Source organism: Siniperca chuatsi, linkage group LG2, assembly GCF_020085105.1.
Source record: "Siniperca chuatsi isolate FFG_IHB_CAS linkage group LG2, ASM2008510v1, whole genome shotgun sequence".
NCBI lineage: Eukaryota > Metazoa > Chordata > Actinopteri > Centrarchiformes > Sinipercidae > Siniperca > Siniperca chuatsi.
Window position 1 is genome coordinate 4,982,756 of NC_058043.1, and position 24,508 is coordinate 5,007,263.

The 24,508-nt window shown below is 40.8% G+C and overlaps 1 protein-coding gene across 1 annotated transcript in view; it reads right to left on the reverse strand.

Moving 5' to 3' along the window:
* rims4 (regulating synaptic membrane exocytosis 4) overlaps positions 1–14,293 on the reverse strand; it is a 61,482-nt gene extending 47,189 nt beyond the window's left edge. Inside the window, exon 1 of the mRNA XM_044221590.1 lies at positions 12,926–14,293. Coding sequence (XP_044077525.1) covers positions 12,926–13,022 — 97 coding nt within the window. The 5' untranslated portion in view covers positions 13,023–14,293. The remainder of the gene's footprint in view (positions 1–12,925) is intronic.
* Between the last annotated feature and the right edge of the window lie 10,215 nt (positions 14,294–24,508).

Here is a 24,508-nt window from a genome sequence, read left to right on the forward strand (position 1 = left end):
TGAAATAGGAATCCTAAACAAACATTAAAGTTGAGAGATGTGTATTCACTCTCTTTGATTTAGCAGCACTGCACCAGTGAAACAGGAGGTGGGGGAAAGGTGAGCTTATGCGCTATTATGCATGGTTTTTGATGCTGTCACGGCTTTGAGCACAAATTAGTGCATCAAAAACCATATGCATATGTGGGAAACTCAAATTTTACACCAATAAGTGTGTTCACAGTGTCTGGATTTCAACCCTATCTCTTACATTTATATACTGGAAGGAAGTATGACACATCTTTATACTACACAAATGTCATAGGAAGGCGTTTAAGGCTGGTGATTGGGCGTACAGAGCACAGGACTCACTTCACTCAACACTTAGTTAAAGCAAAGGTTCAAATTTTTGGGAAATACACTTACTCATTTTCTGGCGGAGAGTTAGATAAGAAGATCAATACCATTCTCAAATGTCTCCATTATATAGACAGCTACAGCCAACAGCAAGATAGCTTAGCTTAGCACAAAGACTGGAAACTGGGGGAAACAGCTAGCCTGGTTCTGTCCAAAGGTAACAAAATCCGCTACCAGCACCTCTAAAGCTCACTATCAACCATCTTCTGGCTGTAGCCTTACATTTAATGGACAGATAGAGAGTGGTATCCATCTTCTTCTGACTCTTCACCAGAAAGCAAATAAACTTATTTCCCAAAGAGGCAGGTCATGGCAGAAGAAGAAGAGAGCTGAAGAGAAGAGAGAACAGACGGTGAAGGAGAAGGCAGAAAATTAGAGGCGATGAGGGGTGGAAGACTCAAGAGGAGAGGCACAGTAGGAGAGGCTGAGGAAAAGATGAATGACAAGAGGAGAGGAGACATAGAAGAGGAGTTGAGAAAAAAGAAAGAGAAAGAAAGAGGAGCAGTAAAATGGAATAGGGAAGAGAGAAAAATAAACAGGTGTGAAGATCTGTTCGAGAGGAAAGGAAGACAGGGCAGAAGGAAAGAAGAGGAAAAAGAGCTGATTAGAAAGGAGAGAACAGATGTGGAGGAAGAATTAGAGGGAGATACAAAAAGAGCCAGAGGGAGAAGAGGAGAGTAACGGTCAAAGTGGAAAGAAGATATGAGAAAAACAAAACAGGCCTTTTTTTGGGTCTTTTTCCCTGCTTTTAACTAATATTTCTATTTCATTACTAACAGACACTTGTATCAGAACAATTTACAAGCTGGCGGAGCAGGAAGGGAGGATTTAACCTGTCATCAGAGACAATGGGAGGTGGCTGTCAAAGCTCGGCGGATCAACACGTTTAAATTGCCTCTCAGTGATTTCCTGTCACCACCACACAAAGCACGGCTGTTAACCGGCTGTGGCATTAAGAATGAAATCACACACTCATTCATTATGTAATGGTATGTTTGAAGAAGCATCGTAGAGCTCGTCTCGTGTGGCTTTGTCTCCACTTCAGGCCCACATGACAAGTTGACTTCCTGCTCTCAGTCTGGCACAATGTAGCCTGTCAGGACAGTCGGGCCTGTTAGAAGTGCATCATTCAGACCTCCACTTCTTTCATGTCTTCTGACCATTCTTCATTTCATGCCTCTTTACCTCCTCGCATCCTCCTCCACAAACCCTCTCTTCACTCCTTGCCTCCATCTCTCCCTAGTGTCTGCTCTGCACCTGTATTTGGATCTCCATGTGTTCTCGGGCAGCATCTTCATCACAGGAGTGAAAATCTGTTTTTTGAGACAGAGCGAGACCAGTAAAGTGCAGGAAAAACGACACGTATTGCTGCTCTTTATTAGGGTTTGTTTTCAAGTCCACCATATCTTGGGTCAGGTCTAGTTATTCTCAGCTCTGTTCTGATCGGCTCTGACTGTCCTTGGGTCCCTTACGTATTGGATCACTTTTGTTGGAAAATTAATTTATATTATTATTATATTTATTTATGGTTTGGGTAGGTTTTCCATGGGTCCGTTTTGGATCGGGTCCAACATTTTCGACATGCGAAGATCGAATTAACACACTGCAAAAACAATCCAGCAGTCAATTATACACAAATAAAGCAAAAAGTGTGCTTTGAGTTCAGTCTGAACGGCCAATTCAAACTGTCTCCTACACACCAGTGAGCAGGGTTTGGTCCTGAACTTGCCAACATTAAATCTTTGTCCTCTCACAGCACTTTAGTTCTTCATTTGGTAAAGATGAGCATACTGTCTGATGTCATATTACATTATACAACCATGGTAATGGAATTCTAATTTCTCAGACCTCTCCCAAACATGTAGTGCTGCTGATGTGTACTGCTGCTTGGTGCCGCTTTTTTACTTCCTGGTGAGAAACACTGCATTGAAACAACAACCACAGTCATTATTCCTGCATCAGACTACAACACACTGAAGAACACCTTCCCTGCTCCCATATTGCTCAGTATAACAAATGAACACCTGCAGCCTTTACCTCCTCCTCCCCTCTCTGACTCTCCGTCCTCCCTGTAGAATAGACCTCCTTTCCAGGCAGTCCATTTTGTACTCCTGACTTTTCTGGGTCATCTCTCAAGCTCAGAAGCACACCAGAGACCTCTCTCCTCCTCTCCCCTCTTTCTGCTCCGTTCTTTCTCCTCCATATCTCATATCTTTGACATCGGCTCCATACATCTTTCTGCTACATTCCTCCTGCAGGTAGAAATATTTTCACTACATTTCTTTCATTAAAAATCTTTCATTAAAACACAACTTCATGAAGTTCTAAGATTTACGACTTGGAAACCTATTTTTTATGTGTCTTTCCTTCGTCTTTCCTTTCGTCTTTCTCGTGCTTGGCCTCCATGTGACTTGACAACAGGGATGTAGACAGAGAGATGGAGTGATGATACAATGAATGGAAGGAGAGGAAGGAAAAAGAGGTGAGATGCAAGAGGAAGGAAGAGAGGATAAAAGACAAGGGTAACTAGCCAGGAGGGGAAAAGAGACCTACTGAGCCATTTTAATTTTTCAATTCTCACCTCCTCCCTCTCTCCCCATGCTGTTCTTTCACCTCTATCACTTTTCTCTCCTTCCTTTCTGTCCTTCCATCTCCACCTCCATGCATGTGACCCCTATTTGATGTATGATTGATGCTGCTTTCTTCTCTCCATATCTATTCCGACCTGCCTCTTTCCACTCATCCCCCTCTCCTTTGTGTCATCCTCCTTGCTTTCTTTACTTCCTCCACCTCTGCTCCAACATCTATCTATCAGTCCCAACTCTGCTTACATATGTCCCTCCATCTTCCTGTCTCTCTCACTCTCTCTGTTTGCTTTCCTCTCATCCTCGCTTCCTTCCCTTCACTCTTTTCCCATTAGTCCTCTGATTTGTTGAAGGCTAATGTTCCAGATCCTCCCACAGTAAGTGACATCTCATTACCTTAGCTGCTATTATGGCGCCATAATACCTGATGCATGCTCATATTTCATACACATTTAGCTGACACTCTCATTCATAAGTTCTTTAACTAAAGAGTAGTCTTGTGAGGGAAACATGGCTTCTGCAGAGTTTAAACCTTTCAGGACAGTCTCTCTAATGGCTGTATCATGCACACAGAAGTACACTCAGAAACAAGCATAACATAAACCTATGAAGTATAACCTTACCTTCAATCTAAATGTAATCCTAGTTCTAATCTTCACCATAAAGCCAAGATTTTGTCCTAAATTAGCCACTTAAGGAAATGAGGAGCCAAAAAAACCTTCACTTTGGAAGATTTTCTTCATTTTTTCTCTTCTTGTGAGAACATTTGGTCCCTACCAGCAGAGAATTACAGCAGCACACACTCTCACACAAAGAAATATAGACTCAATTAGTCTCCCTGAGCAGCAGCAGCAGTGCCTGTTCAGTTTCTATATTAGAGATTTTTTTTCTCCATCTGATTAATGATGGGAAGTTCAGAATGAACAAGAACAAGCCTGAGAAGGAATAAAATCCTCCCTAAAACACTTACACATTATTCTTTTAAAAAAAAATGGCTTTTGGCAATGTACCTTTGCTTTCTCTGGCCATTTTCGTCAGCGCACAGTAGTTTGTAGTAGTTTAGTCGTTATCAATAACATGGTTGTAGTGTACAAAAGTGTAAAGTACAAGAACTACAGTTAATATATTACAAGTAACTATATAAAAACATTTACTAGGTACAATTTTGAATGAAAATACTTGAATATTATACATGAATTGTATAACGCACTGTACATACAATCCTACAGTAGCATGGCACCCTTAGCATTTGTCTATACTGCCTATGCCAGCAGCCAGCTCTGTGAGTTGGGCACTGCCCAGCTTTGGTGAATAGGATACTATAGTTTACCAGTGATGTGAGTCATCTGTCTCATATAAACACTGTGTCTTATTGCTTCTGCTGTATGAAATGAGCATAAGTAACATTTTGAACTTGTTTTTGGAGTAAAATTCAATTCTAGTATTAGTGTTTTTACTGTACTTATTCCACCACCGGCATCATAAATCAGAGATGGTAAACACTTCTCTTTAGAGTTGTTATTTTGCACCAACATTTATAAATCATACAGGACGAAATCCATCATAGAAGAGACACAAAGTTCAATTTCTACACCCACGAATCATATTGCTGAACTGGAAAACCTCTGACTATTTTATTCAAATCCCTTTCTCCACTATCATGTAAAAACCACAGCTGAAAGCAATAAGTAAATGCCAACTGTCTGGGGGTTTCAAGAAGCCTTCTGGGAAATGTAGGAAATTACTACCTGCAGTAGAAGACGAGAACATTTGAGGGACAGTGAGTAACTTCTTGAATTCACTACATTACTGTAAACATGGTGACTTTTCAGGGAATTTCTCCTTTACAGTTTTTTGCGATTGCTAAGACACAAATATTGGTATTTGTGGCACAATTACTGAAACCACTAACTCATGTAGCCTATCTATTGACCTGGTATGCTAAACCTTAAGCAATTCTAAAACTTTTTGCAAAACACTAAACACAGTTTTCTACATCAGACACACCATTCAAAACTTAAATCCCTGTGTTTCTTTTAGAAGACACTGCCAAACCCAGTCCTCACAGGTGAAAACACTAATTTGTTCACTTCAGCGCTCAGCTTGAGCACTATAAATAGGCCACAGGTTAGAAGTCTTGGTTTGGACAACAATGAAGGCCAATGTTGGAGAGAGAGGAAGAGGAGGAGGAAGAGGAAGAGGAAGAGGACAAGGACGAGGACGAGGACGAGGACGAGGACAGAACTGTACTGTGCTACTGTAATACTGTATAGTACCATTTATATTTACAGCAGTTCACAGTAACACGCCTATTTTTGTTGTCTTCTACTGTATACAACATGTGTTACTGTTTATGCAAAAAAAATACAGTATGTAAAAAAACCATTCCCCTTGTATTTGAAAATACAAAAGACACATGATAGTACTATTTTCCATTTATCACATCAGTGTGTAGTTGGTGTGTAGAAAGAGCAATTCATTTGATATTTGTGTGTAGAGTTTTGATGCAAAAATTCAGTTTTTACATGAGTTAAAATAGTTTTGGATGAAGTGTTTGTTTTTTCCATAAGTGTGTGATGTTTTGCATGTTGTGTGTGTGCCTTTGGGTTTTGTGTGCTAAGTTTTGACAAAATGAGCCATAGTTTCAGAAATTGTGTCTAAGCATTGGTAAAAAAAACTGTAAGGCGAATGGACGTTGGTTTATGTCAGACAGGTGATGAGATGGACGGATCGATGACTGGCTGAGTAAACATTTAATTTTTCATGTTTTACATTTACTCTGGAATGCAGGAGAATCCGCTCAGCTGTCAGTCTGTCACCAAGAGCGGTGAAATCTGACACCTGAGCTGATAGATAACACATGTAGATAACGTGTGTGTGTGTGTGTGTGTGTGTGTGTGTGAGTGTGTGTGTGTGTGTGTGTGTGTGTGTATGTGTGTGTGTGTGTGTGTGTGTGAGTGTGTGTGTGTGCGTGTGTGTGTGTGCAAGTAATTGTTCTGTCTGCTGATCATCTGGGGAGACAAAGAGGAAAAACAGCAAACTGTAATTCTGGTCAAAGAGAGAGAGAGAGAGAGAGATGTGAGGAGAATTTGGGATTTATTCTACCAAGGAGACAGTAAAGAGTAAAATCACCTAAACTCACCTCACCTACCTTTTGATTTAAAGGTTACTTACCTTTTTTAGGTGGACATAAATGTTTACAATGTAAATTAATTGCTATTCACTCAGGCAACACCATCAAAATGATTACTGAATTTGAGCTAGTTTATTAGTTCCACCTGGCTGAAAGTAATGCAGTCTAATAATTAAGAAGACAAATCTTTCTGACTTTAAAGCAAAGGCCAAACTTTTGTTTTTGTAATCTACCTTCTGCTTTATTGATATTTGCATGTTGAACTTGTTTTTCATGATGTGATTTCATTTTTGGGTGTCTTTGAAACATTTTGTTTTTATCATGTCTGCTTTCTGAAAAGATTTTGTTCATAATTTTGTTTCTAGTTCTTTAGTTCTTATTTTCTAGTATATCTTAATGTCAGACGCTGAATGCCTGTCCATATTTTGTCCACCCCATTTGTTTCGCAGCAACGTTATAACTTGCATTGGGGTATGATTTTATTGTGTACCTAAAAAAAGTAGCAATTGACTGTATAGACCACAATTACTCGCTATATTACTGATTAAAACTTATCTGTCAACATAATGAAGTTGAAATTGAAGGGTTATGTCGATCTATCTGTCACTTAGCAAGACTGAAAATTAAAGACAGATTTGATGGCACTCAGCTGATCGGATTTTGTAGAAGATTTAGTAAATGGATGATTGTAATGTATGATTCATTAAAAAAAATGTCCCCCAACACCTGCTATGCTCTTGTAGATTTGTGCCACTGGGCCACATTCAGACCAACAACAGCACTGCGTCAAAATTCACAGCTTCCTCATTCATTGCACACTGAGGCCTCCAGCTAAATAACACAGGGTCATTCTGCAAAACAACTGGCTCAACTTTTATCACAACACAACGCACTGTTTTGGCCAATACCAAGCACACACCTCTACTGTTAACCTTGTGATTGTCCAGACAGAGGATAAAATAATTGTCACCATGATAACTTTCCTCTCTTATTATTATAAACCACTGAGCAGTGTTTAGGTGTCTGATAAGCTTTCAAACTCATGAATCTATTACTCAAGCGGGACTTCCTGGATCGTATTTCATCATCTCACCTGTACCTGTAGCAAAATGCCCACACCATCACAGCCCCTTTGGATTTTCTAACACTAAGATAACTCATAACTACATAGTGGGAATATTAGATGTCCAGCTCTTTAACATCAGCTGCTAAATTCAATTCCAAAGTACAAACACTAAACATACATAAACAACAGTTCGGGTTTTTCAGGCAAGAGAAGTGCTCTACCTTTTATTACTTCACTTGATGCTCTGCTGCTGTGAGAACAGACTTCCTTCCTGTCCTGTCAGTGAAACATATTTGAATTAAACTGAACTCAAGTGAGAGTGGAAAAATAAAAAAATTAAAACTGAGAGAAAACAAGAGGGGAGGCGATTAAAAGACAATTTAAGGTGGAAAGGCAGAGTTAACCTGCAAACAGGATTTGTAAACCACAGAGTGAAAAGGGGGGCTGAGAGAGAGAGAAAGCTTGACAGAGAGACATTGGGACAAAAATGGCGAGAGAGAGAATTAACCTGCAATCAGGCCTCTATTTAGCTGCAGTCAGCCACAATCAGCAGCCATATTAGCATTTAATTAGACTGAGAACCACAAACCACGGCCTGCCGCTCCGCTCTGATTTCCTCACACACTGCTTTCATAACTGTGTGTGTGTGTCTAGAGACTTGTGTATTTGTGTGGGTACATGTGCACCCACAATCATAAAAGTGTGTAAATGTGTGTGTCTAGGCATGGGAAGACCTATATTTGTGAATGCATGAGTGCTCATACAGGTGTGTGTTTGAGAGAGCCTGAGCATTCCTGTGTAATGCTCACACCAATATATGGAAAAAAAAAAGATTCACACCTTCATACAGGTGATGTTCCCAGCATGCCGCCCTTCATCAGACTGTTGTTGGTTGGCGTCAGTAAACACACACACCTTGGAAGCAGGTGACAGTGTGAATTAAATATTTATGTGTGTGCGTCCTGTGTGGTTTTCCCTAAGATGCCCTAACCTCATTGGGATCCAATTTTCCAGGAAATGTGTTAAATATATAGATATGCTATATGATACCCAACACTTTGTAATTCTGATTATTTTCTCAGATTCCTCTACTCAGTACTCATTTTACTTACCATTTTAAGGTGTCATTGTGAGGTGAATCTTAAAATGAAAATAGTGAAAGAGAAATCACAGGAAATAATCAAACTATGTAAAGAACGCATGATGTCCCTTTTAATAAGCCTAAGAGTCTACAGCCATGTTATCGGCTCTTTGAGGCTGTGCTTTGGAACAGTGGTGCTTTGAGTAAAATGCTAACATCAGCATTTTAACACGCTCACATGACAATTAGCAGGTATAATGTTTACCATGTTCACCATCTTTGTTTAGTCATTGGACAAAATAAAGTTTTGACCTGATGATCTACACAGAAAGTCAGAGGAGTGATCACCTCAAGTACAATTCATGTAACATATAATATAATACACATTTGTCACTAACACATATGTGACACAAGAGTTGTGTCACATAGTTGTCCTTTTTTGTAAGTAGCAAGAGAGAGAGAGAAGGTAAAAGAGAGAGGAGCCAGAGAGATGATTTTACTGCTGTTATAGTAAGTGCATCCACATAGCATCTAAATGACGCCAAACAATATTATAAAATGTGGCTGCTAAATAACAGACGCTCTGCTTCTGAAGCACTCCCAGTGGACATTTGGAGGTAGGTTACATGCATCCTAGATGACATTTCATCACAGGACATCTCAAATTGTATTCATATCGATACTAATATATAATACCTGCAAGACCCATTAGAAAAGAAACACATATGTTTGATAACAATACCAACATCCAAGATTATGTCAGGAGGTCAGGGCGGCAATTAACGGTGACCTCGACAATGACTCGACTCTACCAGCACAACAACCCTGAAAACGTGAGCATTAGGGCAGGCTGCAGGGGACTTTTTCATTGCAATACTGCGAGTGGCCACTGGGAAAAATTGGCTCCAAGGCTGAGCAGCAGTGCCGTATCCAGTTCTTATTATACATCCATGGTATCAGGCCTTATAGGACCAGTGAGCTCCGCTAGCTGCCAACATCCATGAATAATAATAATAATAACAATAATAATAATAATAATAACACATGTATTAAGATAATCACTACACTTCTGGGGACATTTTATGCCTCTATTACATACGAGCAGTAGAAAGGACAGGAAATGAGGGAAGAGAGAGATGGGGAATGACATGCATCAAAGGTCCCCGGCCAGATGCGAACCAGGTCGATCACGGTCGTCGCCTTAACTACCAGGCCACCGGAGCGCAGAACGGACAACTCGTATAAAACTACTATTATGGACCTGTTGACCTGTGGTTTAGGAGCACCTTAACCCTGAAGTCCACAGTGTTTTTGGGGATTAGCTTGCTTGCTGGCACAAGTAAGATATCGACTTTCACCAAGGTAATTAAAGGTGATTTTGGTCCTGTGCACAGCAGTGTTATCTGTGATCATTAGAGGCCCTGCGCCCCTATGAGAGTTCAGGACAAATAATCTGTTAACATGCGTCATTTTGTCAATTCTGTTGTCTGAAAAACAGATCACAATCATTTCCAGTGTTTTCTTCTCAAATGCTTCCTTTTTCCAGCTTTGTGTCTCATTGAGAATCTGCACAAAGGTGATTAGTTGCCAACAATTGTGTGTGTTGCTGAGAAGCAGCAGGTGTAAGCGGTGTGCAAGATATTTCTAAAAATGAGCTGCCCTCTCAGAGCTTTGAGCGAATGGTTTGGTTAGACGGAGCTGCTGCAAGTCTCTGTGATTTGCTATGTAAATAATTACAGGTGGTTTCAGCCAAGCAGACTATTTGGTCATGTCCTAGCTGTTCCAACATTTTCCAACTGTGTGAAAAAAAATCCCATGAGATACTGCTGACCGTGATGCGGCCGTTTGTTCTCTCATGTTTATTTATATCGTTATTTTGAAAATGTTGATGATGCAACAGCAGCACTTAAGCTCTTAAAATCACGGTAAAAAATATCATTAAGGATGAAGATTTCCTAACTACCTCTGGTAGCCATGCCCGAGTTTACCTGTTCGGTGGCACTAAAATGTTCTGTTGGTCCAACCTCCCACCTACCGCTCTCTGTGCAATGTGTATGTCCCCTGTCGCCTCCAAAGTCCAGTGTCAGTACTTCTATGCTGCAATAATACTTAGTTTGTGATAGTTTGTGGTAATTTGATTAAACACAATTTTCAATATCAATTGAAATGATATCACTCTTAAAGCTAGATTTTGTCCGCAAACTTAGCTAATAATCCAAACTCTATTAATTAATCAAATGACCAGAATCAATAGACGATAGTGAACATGCTTTTGGGGCCCCTGCGGAAGTTGCCTGCATTCCACAGTTTGTAATCCAGCCTAGGTGGCCATGTTAGTTGTTCTTTTGCGCTCCCCCTCCTCGCACGCCTGTGTTGCACTAGCCTCTGACCGACAGTTGTCTCATAGTTTCATTTACATGATGTCTTATATAAGTCAGTGTGCACAGTCGGTTACGTTCCCCTGTGGCTGTCCATCGTGTGGTCTGAAGTGAACTGCTACACCTGTAACCGCACCCGACAGTGATGTCACAGTGTACTGACACACCCTGCAGTACACTTCTACATCACTGCAGCAAGGTGAAAAGTTAGACTCCTGAAGGTAAGGCATACTGTAGGAATCAGCTCATTTTTAACCACTTGCGAGAACAAACTTATTGGTGAGTCCAGGTTAGCGTTATTACCTCTACTAGCTGCATTTGTCACTGTAATGGGTTATGTTAGCTAGCTACAGCCATCAGTTGTCTAACACTGTGTGGCTTGATAGAGAAGTTATATTTTTAGACAAATATTGTACATTAATAAGCACTTAAAACGATCTTATAGCTGCGTACAACTACATTATAGTGTTCAATAAACCATTTATGAAATGTTTGTATACTACTTATAGATGCTAAATAGGGGGACTTAAATTAAAATGTTATCAATTGTTTTATTGTTTTCTAGCAATTTGTGTTGTTTCTAAATTTTGAAAATGTCAGTTGATAAGCTTCATAGCATTGCGTTAAATGTGTTTTCTGCTTGCATGTCTTTTTTTTTAAAGCAGGAATCCTGTGACCTACTTAACACTTATTATATACATTAACACTTGTACATACATAACACTTATTTTTTCAAAGATACTATTATATACATACAGACCTCTTATATCCTTCACTTCAGTTTGTATGGGAAAGACAATCCAGTACTACAGTTTTCCCAGACAGGATTAGTATGACAGGAAATCAGGAGTAATGTAGCAATAATACCAAAATGAATTACATCATCTGATGCATCAGATTTGAGGAAATACTTGATCCTACCGACAATCTCATCATAGCAAACCTGACATAACCGCACAGGTGCGCACACACATACACAGCACATAAAAAATACACATCAATCTTAGTCTAATTTTACTATAATTTGAACTGACTTGACTTATCTGATTAAAGCCACTGAGATGAGGAAATACAATCAAATCTGCGATATATTTTAAACAAGACAAAGCTAAATCATACACATGACACATGCTTTTGAAGGAAATAGTTGAGTAGCCTGAAAAGCAACGAAGTTGGACAAAACCCACCAAAAGGTATCACACTGTGGACAAGACGTTAGAGTCTGCGCAGGTCGCTTTGTCTCAGAAGACATGTTGTTGTTTCAAATCGCACACCTTTCATTCGACTTCATAGACTATAAATAATTAATGTGAAATGAACACTTAAAACTATGATTTTGATAGACCGTCTGTTATTCAATGAGCTTTCAAGTGACATTTCAGAGGATAAAATCACTTGTAGTTTTGTATGATGGCATGCAACACATACAGTATATATTGGAGTCACACACGCACTGATGTATTTCATTTTCATTTTCATTCAAGTGCCACCATTATCGGCTAAGTGGACATCTGCCATTCAACCATCAGCCCATATGTACTGCCAACAGGCAAAGATTTTCACTATAATGTAATATGTCTATTATCTGTTCAAATAATAGATGAATCATTTACTCTATAAAATTTCAGAACAGTGAAAAATGGCCATCACAATTTCCCAGAGCCCAACCTGACATCTTAAAATTCTTTGTTTTGTCCAACCAACAGCCCAAAGACCAAACATATTCATTTCAAATGACATAAAACAGAGAAAAGCAGCAAACCATCACATTTGCGAAGCTGGACCAAGAGAATGTTTGGTATTTGTGCTTGATAAATGACTTAAGCTATTAATCATAGCTATCATAACTGTTGACAATTAATTTGCAGTCAGCTGATAACTGTTTCAGCAAATGTGAGTATAATTTTTTACACATATTGTGCACAATATACAGAATATAACAATGTGTCTTGAGCTAAGTCGAACCACGGGATCACATTGGATCTAACGTTTAACAATTTAACAGATAACATGAATAAAAATGTGAATTTTTGGATATTGGACAAATCAGCCAAGATAAATACAATAGTTTTTGCAGGACATGCATATGCTGAAAGGTAATTTACTGAATGAGACTGTCCTCTGAGCCATGCCAGATTTACATAACACACTGCCTGACGTGTTGGATGGAAACATCAGGTTTCCAGCAGACAGGTGGCAAATAACATGTGCCTTGTGTCCTATGTTTAATGTGATGGCTCCATCAATCTTATTGTGGTTGTATGTGTCTGTGTCACTCCCACTCACCCCCATCATCCTCATCAAAGGAGTTCATGCAGGGGAAGTAGATGGCGAGGGCCTCGAAGGACGCTGACAGGCTGATGCGGCTCTGCGATCTTTCCATGTAGAGGCCCGCCGTCGGGCCCGGGTCGGCCGGCTTGGCCAAGCGCGGCTGGGCATTCTTCACGCGGAGTACGGCTCGCGGCGTCTTGGATGGCTGTCAGCTGCCCCCCACGGCAGATCCACCTCACCTCGGAAAGAAGAGTCAAGCAAGAACCCCAAGATGCTCACACCGAATTAAATCGGTGCGGAAACTTGCTCGCAGCAAGTGGCAGCAGAAGTTGACATCAAAGAAAGATTTCGATGTTGCTCTTTCTCTGTATGTTAGACGAAATGCATGCTCCGGTGGTGCAAAATCATCCTTGTGAAGTAAGAGATTTCTCTGTCGGTTGCTCACTTTTGATGATGGTTAAGTGTCCTAATAAACGATATCTTTATGCTTTGATTAACTGAACATCTATCTGTGGCTGTATGTAGCGGAGTTGAATCTCTCTCTTCCTGTCATTTCTACTCTAGTTTTTGGATTCTAGTTTTGCTTCCGTTCTCGGGCAGATGCATCGTCCTGTTCATCCCTTTTTGTCCTCAGAAGTCCAGGTGACAGTCTGACGGACTTGTCGCTGTCTGGTTGTGAATCTTTGCTGCTTCTTCACCTGATAAAAAAATCTCGCTCTTATTGTTTCACAGCAAAACTCCCTGAACTCTGCACTCTGCATGTCAATCTAACATCCTCCTCCTGCTTGTGCATTCACAGCTCGGATGCCTGGTCTTCTCCAGATCTCGTGAAGGAAGGAAGATGGGAGGAGACGCTGGTGGTAGAGGTGATGTTGACGCCCAGCTTGAAACGTGTTGCTTTGAATCAAAGCTTTTCGTTTCTGTTGCTTTTCGGCCTCGTGATTTCCTCGCGCTTTAACAGAGCAAAAGCATTTCTTTCACACAGATAAACTGACTTTCAAAACCCAGGAGATGTCAGCTGCAGGAGCTGTTGCAAGTCTGCTTCGTTTCCAAGCTCAGATTAGCCGAGAGAGCATCAGTTGCAGCAACAATTGCAACTGGGGGGCAATCTGTTGCTTTCTGCTTTGATTTGAACTGTATTGCAGTTAATGTGCTGCTGTAAATGTTCTTAATGTTATGTTGCTGTCGGCGAGGTTTGCCGTCTTCTGTCCTCCGTCAGTCCCGTGTCGCTCCGTTCCCGTGCCGATGCTCCACTGACTGTCTGCTCCTGAGACGGGAAAGGACAGCGAGAGGGCGAGAGATGAAGAGAGAGAAAGACGGAGAGAGAGAGAGAGAGAGAGAGAGGCTGTACTGTTTAACAGCTTGTGTCTGACTGGACTCATTCACTGGCGAGCTGCATGGAGAGCGAGGGAGAGAGAGAGAGAGAGAGAGAGAGAGAGCAGGGGGAAAGGAGGGGGAAGGAGAGCGAGAGAGGGGCAGGAGGGGGAAAGAGGGGATGGAGAGCAGACTGTTGCTGGCAGCCCGACCAATCAAAATGTGGATGAGGGAATATGGGTGTGGCTTGGGGGACAGTGGAGGCAATGCGTGCAGGACAAGTTTACAATGTCTCTCTCTCTCTCTCTCTCTCTCTCTCTCTCTCTCTCTCTCTCTCTCTCTCCTTGTGTCTCTCGATAACGGTGTCCACCAACCTTTTCCAAGCAAAGAGCACCAGCAGAAATATATGAATCAAAGCCCAGAGAGAGAGAGAGAGAGAGGTGTTCAAATGCTGAATGATGCCTTTCTCTATATTTTTTTTTGATGCAGAATATTTTACCATTTAACCACAAATATGACAAGACCCTAACCTCCTCCCAAAACCAGTCCAGAAGACTGAATGACTACAATATATGAGAAAAGGAGCAGATCTCGGGCGCATTTTTCCTTAGGGTTGGTAGACCAAACTAAAGCACATAAACACCCAACAAGATGGAAGGGTAAAAAGCCATTGTTTACCCCGATGACATGTTGAAGGTGTGCTGGTTCAGACAACCTGGACTTACGAGCATGCAGTGGTTAGTATTCAGATCCATTACTTAAATAAAAGTCGCAATACCACAATGTAAAATACCCCATTACAAGTAAAAGCCCTGCATTCAAAATTGTACTTCAGTAACAGAACAGAAGTGTTGTCATCAAAATGTAATTAAAGTTAATTAAAGAAACCGAAGTCATTATGCAGCACAATGGCCCCGGTCAGTGTTCTGTTAATATATGATATGTTATTTAATGATTATTACTGATGCATTAATAATTTACATACATTTGGGTAGCTAAATCTAAAACAGTTCATTATATTTTATAAACTGGTCATAGGTTTTGAATATAAAATTAACTGTCAAATAAATTTAGTGGAGTAAAAAGTACAATATTTCCTTTTGAGATGTAGTGAAGTAGAAGTATAAAGCAGCATGAAATGGAAGTGCTTAAGTTAAGTGCAAGTAACTCAAAATTGAGGTAGAGTACAAATACAGTATGCTACTTATGTAAATATAGTTGCATTCCACCACTCAGAGCCCGTCACCTGCAGCTCTTCAACCCCAAATTCATGTCAGCTACAAGACGGCAGCCTAAGCCCTACTGAAACATCCATCCACTCAATTCACACTGACTCCGACTTCCATACCACTGTCACAGCAGGCGGACAAACTGTCTTTACCAGGCTGACTGATATCAGAAATTAAATTGAGAAGAAATGTTTTCACGTAAGCTCCATGAGAGGTTTACATGAAAAAAAACATGTGCGTATTAATTATTATATTTCTCCCATCCACTGGAGCTCTATATGCCCACAGTGAAACCAGAAATCTCATAGTGACCGTCACAGATTTAGTTAATAAGTTCACAACATATAAACAGCAGGAGATTTGTGTGACTTGAGCGGCTGCCTGTGGATGTAACACTTTGCAAGGTGGCCAGAGGAAATAAAATATCCGTGGAGTGTAAACAAACGTTGGGGTTCGTGCCTTGACACATGCGCCTCTCCGAGTCGGTCTGGATTACAACATTTCATCACTGTCCAATGAAAACCATGTATCCCCAATAACAAAATTTTCAATTTTGATTTTTACTAAAAAAAAAAAAAACTGAAGATTAAGTGTTGTCCTACTTCTTAAGTTAAATAAACCATTTAAAAATGCATTGGACTGGTTGTAAAATGCATTGTGACAAAGCTGAAAACAGGGCTTTTTTTTCATAGCCCATGAAAAGTTGATGTTTTGGAGATACGTGGTTTTCACGGGAAAGATGGAAACTTGACTGGACTTAAATGAGTGACAGATGTCAACAACACTCAGAAATGTGGATTGCTCTAGCAGCTCACTGTGGCTGTTTCTGTTTTCTTTTCTTTTTTTTACCTTCCTCCCTTTGATTTTTAAAATGTATCCACTGGAAAATAAAACACAAAATGTTCATATCTCGTTGCGTACACAGTTATAGCAGACGAGGGCGACTGGCACTAACCTTGGGGACAGACGGCATCTCATATTTCTGCTTCACAATAAAAGCCTCCATGGGATTCACCATTGGAAAGTTTTTATTGTGAAAGAAGAGCAGCAGGAAGTGATATCGCTTTGAATTAGCAGCAAGTAAAGACAGTAAATACAGCCCCCATACAGCAATAGGAGAGCATTCAGGTCTGACTGGTAAAATATAACTCTGCCCTTGACTTGGAAAGATTGACAGATTGATCGCTATCGACCGGTTGACTACCACTTCTCTGTAGATTATTTTTTTCCTTTAGATTATTTCATCCTTGCCTGTATTTATGAGTCTCCATCTGATTTTGTTCTCTCTCTGTCCATTTATTCTTAACTGTTTTTTATTCCTCCCTCTTTCTCACCTCTTTTTTCCTTCCTCCCTGTGTCTTCGTCTCCATGCTGTGCACTCTTTCCCTTCTGTTCTTCTATGTCTTACTTTCTGTGAAGCAGAGAGGGAAGGAGGGAGGACATGGGCTGTGTAATCAATGGTGCTTCACAGGGCTCCATTCATCTTTCTGCTTCCATAGATAGAAGCCATAGGGGGCACACACACACACACACGCACACACACTCACACACAAACATAAGCAAAACAGTTCGATACAAATACACATATGCAGACAGAACTGAAATGTATAGTGAAAAGCTACCTTATCACTGTGCCACCCAATGTGTAACAAGACTAAGAGTCTACAGCCATGCAAGTGGCTGTATTTAGGCAAGCGGTGCTTTGTGCTAAATGCTAACATCAGCATGCGAACATGCTCACTAGGACAAAATTAACATTATACCTGCTCACCATCAGCATGTTACCACGTTCACCATCTTGGATCAGTGTGTTAGCTAATGCTTTCCCATTAGCCCTGAACATGACACAGCAGAGGCTGATGGCAACGTTATCAGTTCTGCAGGTATTTAGTCATGAACCAAAACTACTGAACAAATGACATTTTTGACCTGATGATGGCGCTAGATGAAAAGTTAAGGGACAATTCATCCTGTGGGAGGCATGAACGTGTGTACCAAATTCCATGGCAATTCATCCAATTGTTGTTCACTTGTTGAGCCCTTTAAAAAGTAACAGACAAATGTCAACCTCATGGTGGCGCTAGAGGAAAGTCAGGGGATCAACAAAGTCAGTAGGATTCATCATCTAGGAATCATAATTGCCTGTACAAAAGTTTGTGCCAATCCATCAGCTAGATGTTAAGATATTTCCCAGGATGAGGGAAAATGTTGACCTGCTGGTGGCGCTAGAGGATCAGTCAGGGTATCGTCAAAGTCAGCAGGGTTCATCCTCTGGAGACCACGAGTGTCACGGCAATGCATCCAACAGTAGTTGAGATATTTCAGACACAGTGTTAAACCGACTGACATTGCCATCCATAGAGCCATGCTGCTACAGTGGCTAAAAATGGTCTATAAAGTGTATCAGGAATTACAGGAATTACTTTGCACTGAAACCAGACCATAAAGACCTGTGTTTTCATGATTACAATGTAATAAACTGAGTTCAAGCTGCTTGACGTTTTATGATTTTACAATATTTTGTTTTAAAGATAAAGGAGAGGCTGTCTGCACAGTGAAATTTCCACGCTCCCAAGTTTTTATTAGTGCAACATTCCGACCTTCAAAGTCTACGTCAGGCAATATTTTGTTTTCCCAGAAACAAGTTGTCACTGTTGCATTCCTTAAACTTAATTTTAAATATAGATGGAAGTATTCTGGCTGAGAGGATATTTTATGTTAAAAGTCTCATTTTACCTCGCTGCCCCCTGCCTTCAGCCTCCACTTGCTAAATATTACAACAGTGATCCTGCTTCGTCAGTCAGATTTTTATTCATTTCTTTATTTTTGCTTCAGTATTAAGCTATGATGCACAATGCTTAATCAATGAAGCATCTCGCATCATTTACCACTGTCCTCCCTCCACTGTCAACCTCAGTTGGTGTTCACTTTTTGTCCATTTAGCAAATACAGGCCAGAAAAAAAGAGTTTGTAAAAGTCAGAAATATCAGCAGCAAATTAATCCTGTAATTGGTGATAAACACTCTTATCAACCCTGTGCAGACATATTATAATCTTTTTTGCTCTGGGACAGTAAACATTTCTACTCACTGGCCTTCCTGCATGATGGCTGTCTTATTTGGGGTCCCAGTTCATGTTTGTGTTACTCAGTCAGCAACCTGCCGATGCTTTATAAAAGGCTCTTTACACTGTGAAGTTCCGTCCTTGTGTGCTCTGCTGAGTGTACTGTGGCCAGTGAAGTGCACTGGTATCGTGTTGACAAGCGTTCGGTCGCTCGCTGTGAGCATGCTGTCCAAGCACGCCTTATCACAGGAGCGTTGACCTTTTACTACAAGTACCTGCCTCAGTCTCTGTCTCCGCCTTTTTCGTGTCACTGCCTGTCTTTCTGCCTCCCTGCCTTTTTCCTCCATCTGCTCCTCTGTCAGACTGTAATCCTCCCCCCTTGCATTTCCATTTGTCTTCCTGCTGCTCTCATCAGCTATCTTTACTTGTCTGCTTGCGTTTCATTACCAGTTTATTTGTCTACCTGACTGTCCTTCTACTTTTTTCGTCCTATTGCCTGTCTGAATCTGATTTCCTGTCTGTTAACCTTTATTCCTACCATCACATCTCATCCATGTCTCTATTTGTCTGTTTGTTTCTTTGTCTGAGTTTGATTTGTTGATTGTTTTCCCTGCAGTTTCCCACAATGGTGGTTATTTATCTGCCTACATGTATTTCTTAACTTTTTCTACATCTTTATCTGCAACTCTCAGTTCTTTTAAATCAAGGCGGAAGACTTTTCTGTATGCCTGTTCGCTGCCTTTTATTAAATCTAATTTGAGGCTTTTGATTAATATCTTACACTGCACTGTTACTTTTACTCTCCTGTTTTTATCTCATTTTTATTGAACTTTTTATCTTATTTTAATTGTATTTAATATTTTAATTTTATATTGCCTTATGTTGCATTTACATTTTTTTAATGCCTTTTATGTTTTATGTAAGGCTCTTTGAATTGCCAACGTCAGTTTACAGACTAGATAGCTAATAAGCTGCTCAGTTACAGAACATTAAACCGCATGTAAACGTAACCGCAAGTGTCACTTCGGTCCATTTAGATGCTGGTGTGGTCCTTACTCTTCAGTACCGCTAACAACACACTGTCTGGACATGGCTTGTAAGCTACAGTGCAAGTTTGTTTACTTCGTCTATCATTCCCCTGCCGGGGCTGTCAATCAAACACAGACACCAACACGCCCCTCCAGATGCCTGAGAGCTAAAAGAGTATTTCTGATATTTCCCCAGAGACCTTAATTCTTGTTTTTAATGATACAAAACTATTAACAAAACATTTGAACAATACATTATTTTTGACTGCTTAAAGGATGATTAAATGTGATTTCAGTTGGTAGCATTAGAAAATATTTTGTAGTTTCCGTGTTTCATACATTTATCACACAAAAGGGCACAAAAATCCAAATCTTTGCTGCCTAAGAGAAAATTGTTGTTGTATTTCTGTACTACAATTCCCAGAGATCATCTGTCAATCAAACAATGTGATGTGGCATCTTTGTCCTGAGAGTCTTGTTGATTAAGTTTGATTTTTGTGGGCGTATGTTCAGCCATGATGGCTCAACAGTTACGTCCGCAATACTTGGGGCACGGACGCGGTGCGACACGTCTGCAGCAGCATGCCCTCAGCAGAGCACGTCCATTATAATCAACTGAAGCTGCTTCACAGACCACAGAAGCCGCTGCTCATCTCTATTTTGACGCGGCTGGTCTATTTCCTTTTCTCCACGCGCGGCTACGTGGCCCTCCAACAGGTAAAAACTACATAGAACTGCGTAAAAATTATTAAAATATATACCTCATTATACCAGAGGCAATGTGACGCAGCAGAGCAACCTTGTGGGCGTTTTTACATTTCATATTTCAAATCAATGTGTATCCATGATCCTGTAGTTAAAACGATCCAGTTAATTAATTCAGTACCAGTTAATGTAGCCTACACTTCCAAACCTTGCATGACCAACTGCATTATCAATTGGCAAAACTCATTATGTACACAGTCACGTTGGCACGCAACAAACGCTACAAAGATGGAGTCCGTGTAGCAGGTTAAAAAACCCTGCATATGTGACGCGTCACATCCGTGTCCCATGTATTTCGGCCGTTACTCTTACTGTTGCATCTGGCTATAAAGCCAAACCTTTCCTGGAGTTGTACTGATAAGAAAACTATTTGCAGACATTACAGCAAGGCAACAACAAAAGCAGGAGCAACATTGCTTTCTTTTTTTTCTTTAAGATAATTTTTTAGGCATTTCTGCTTTATGAGACAGTCACAGTAGAGAGAAACAGGAAAGGCACGGGAGAGAGAGGGGATGACACGCAGCAAAGAGCCAGGGTCGGACTCGAACCCAGGCCGCTGCAGCAAGGACCCAGCCCTGACACGTGGCACGCGCTCCACCAGGCGAGCCACCAGGGCGCCCCAGGAGCAACATTTTTGCACAAAATCAGAAACACATGATCCCAGGGTCTGAGAACAGTAGGTCAAAACATTGTTCTGTTTAATAACTGGAGGTAGAGAGCAGCAAAACTGACATTTATACATATGAAAATGTCACAGTATTACTTCAGGTAGGTTAAGAACTCCTCCAGGCAGATTTCGCAGAATTCATTCAGAGACAAGACTGCCACCCCTGAAGCCAAATGAAACAACAAAATACATCATTTGTTCATGCCCTTCAGAGCATTTTCTGATATGACGCCACTATTGACAGGACGACATGTTTGTCTGTGCCTCATAAATCAAAATACAAACCGTTACAAATCGCTGTTGGAAAAAAAGTCCACTTTATGATGTGACAACGCTATGGTTAAGGTTTAGGCACAAAAATGACTTGGTTTAAAGGTGCAATGTGTAAGAATTTAAGAGATTTAAGAGCTGGGAGATGTGTGCGAGCGGCGAGTTACACAAGCTCTCTTAGATTTTTTAGTCTCATAAACAAAATAAACTCACACACCTTCTGAATTCACGTTTCTCTCTTTTACAGAACTAAGATCAGCTTAACTGCCTTGTTAACTCATCATAAAACACACATCATTCAAACTCGACAGAAACAAAATAAAACTCACTTTCCACTGTCCCAACAATCACCAACTCTGCTTTGGTCGAAATAAATCCTAATTCACCAAGTTAGATGTGAAAAATATTCTCTACACGCTGTCACTGCCTCTCTGATGCCCGACCTCCCTCTCCCTCCTCTCCCGCTTGACATCTCTCCTGTCTCTGCCTGAACCCGACGTGTCTTCGTCGTCCCTGGAGTCAGAGTCCTGGTCGCTGTAAATCCCCTCGGTACAGCATCCACTGTCGTCAAACTGGCCTCCGGTTCTGGTGCCCATTCCGGCGCCCGCCAGCATTCCCCACTGTGTCCCCCCCATCATATTCTTCTTCCTTGTCAAAACCTGGTGCCTACATTGCCTACAATGCAACTGAACTGCTGAACGGTTCTATTGGAGTGTGTTATGCTAGTGTAGCAGAGATGAGGAGTGGGCTACTGAGGTCTGGTAAGCTCGCTTTTTTCTAAATGCACATCCCCAGATTTTTTTGCCAAACTAGTAGTCTTCAGACCCAGCCGACACTGACTCAAGTGACAACACTTTTTCATATTTCCTGCAGCTCCCTCTGGAGAAATAGAAGTCTTTATACAATTTTTTTCACACGCAGTAGTACGCCCCAAGACCTGTAAACAGACTTTGATCAAAATCCAAGTCCAACCAAATCCTAAACTTGTAAGATTGCACTTTTAAAAGTAGTTTGTCTAGCTACCGGTCTGTTTGAATGTCTTTCTGCCTTCAACAACACTGGTCAGTTTTTCCACATTTTTCTTCATCCTAGAGAGAGTAATAGAGAAGAGCACAAGTTACTTTAGGTACCATATAAAATTCAGCCTGGCTGAACCTAGACCTGGACAGTGTGATCAGCATAGGGCATAAAGGTCACGTCTATGCTGCCTGCCTGCTTGGCTGCCTGCCCGCCCAAACCAGGGCGTTGCCAAGGCAACTGCAAGTTGCAGTACTAACGTCAGGATCAGCTGACACTGATGTGAGATGACAAGACCACCCAGAGAGGAAGAGAGAGTGAATGGAAATGGAAAAGAAATAATTAAGGAACAGACTGAGGACATGGAGACATTTCCTAACGGCGTATATTTAAAGTGACATGCTGTAAAACAAGACAAAAACTGACAGAATCAGATGGAAATAGACACTTAGACAGAAGAGGAGAGATGAAAAAGTAACAGGGAGGGGTCTCGTCAGTGTTCAAATCGGTTATTTTTGAAATCACCCCAACTCTAAGCTCACACACACACACACACACACACACACACACACACACACACAGCCATGTAGTCCACTGAGATTATGCAATTGAATGTGTGTTATTCCATCATAATCCTGCCTCGCTGGGTATTAACATTGAAACTTTTATAAGCAGAGTAGAGCAATTCTTAAGTGTTCTCTTATTCTTTCTCATTTCCTTCATCACCTTTTTTGTTTGGACATCTCTCTCTCACACACATACACACACAGACTCACCCACTTCTTTTCTATTTCTTTTCTTATTTAGTTTCCTAGTTTCCCTACATCACAGTGTTCATTTTGGCACCTGATTTTGATTTAGTTTTAGTCTTAAGACCATTAGCTTTAGCCAAAAATTATTGATTTCATTTTTGTTAGTTTTAGTCAGTAAAAACTCAAGACTAATCGAGTTTTTGTCAGTGAAATTTTAGTCTTATTTTTGCCATGCATTTTTATTTTTTTTGTCTTCTAAGCATTTCTAAGCATCTTCGTTGTGTATAGTTACCATGGTTACAAGTGTTGTTTTTGTCTATTGCAAGGTTAGTGGAAGAGGCACTGTTTACCTGTTCACACACACACACACACACACACACAGTGTCCATGTGACTCTGCTCTGCAGTGAGACAACAGACTGACTCTCCTCAGCTGGATGGTTATCATTTCCAAACTCTGGCTGTTTGAATTGTCATCCTTCCTGCTCATCTAGCATTAGCATTAGCATTTCCGCAGCTACCTGTTCTCTCCACTGCAGAGCAGCTGATCATTCAGAAGCTGGACTCAATCATTTGTTCACTAAAATACTGTTTATTGTCTGGGTTTAGCTTGAGAAGAGAAGCTAAAATGTTGGACAGTGATATTTTTTTAGCCAACATCTATAGAAAGATTTAGATGGTTGACCGTTGATTTCAATCCTGGAATTTATTCTTCCTTCCGATAGCAACACGAAAGACAGCTGACTGAAAGTAACGTTAAGGTTATAGCCATATCCACGCCTTAATAAAATTATATTAGCTTACCTTTTTAGTAAACGCCTGCAAGCTGCCTGCATGTTTTCGTAGTTTGTCCCAGCTGTTTTGTTGCCACTTCCTGTCTTTTCTCAGTGGATTGTAGATTAATTTAGTCCATAAATCTGTTTCTTCCCAGAACCGGTAACATCAGACATTACTGACTGAGACACAACGTTACTGGACGCAAGACGATTTTTATTAATGGTAGTGCCACAGGTGAATGAGTGAAATAAACACTCAAATGGCTTGAGAGCTTGTTCTTGCTCCTCCAGCAGGCTCCACTCTTCAGGTTTGAGGTCAAGGTAATGCTTTGCTCTTTGTGTAACTTCTGACAGAGTTGCTGTAACAGGCCGCCTCTGCTCTAGCAGGTGGCTGATCATGTGGTAAGAGCTATTCCGTCTCACACTAACCTCCTGAATGAGTTTGTGTTCAGGGATGCCCATTGTTTTGTTTTCAGCTTTGAGCTGGCAAGTTCACTCTTTTTAAAATGTTCCACCAAGCGCCTTGCAGCTCCAATTGCTTTGGTAATTTGTGGATTCTTCAGTGCGTGATTTACCACTAGTTGTAATGTGTGGCCAGTACAGCGGACTGAAGATATCCCATGCCTGTCTTCCAACAACTTGAGGGCTGCTACTACATTAGCTGCATTGTCATGCACCACAGCCTTGATTTTACTTGCAGGAATTCCAAACTTCTCAA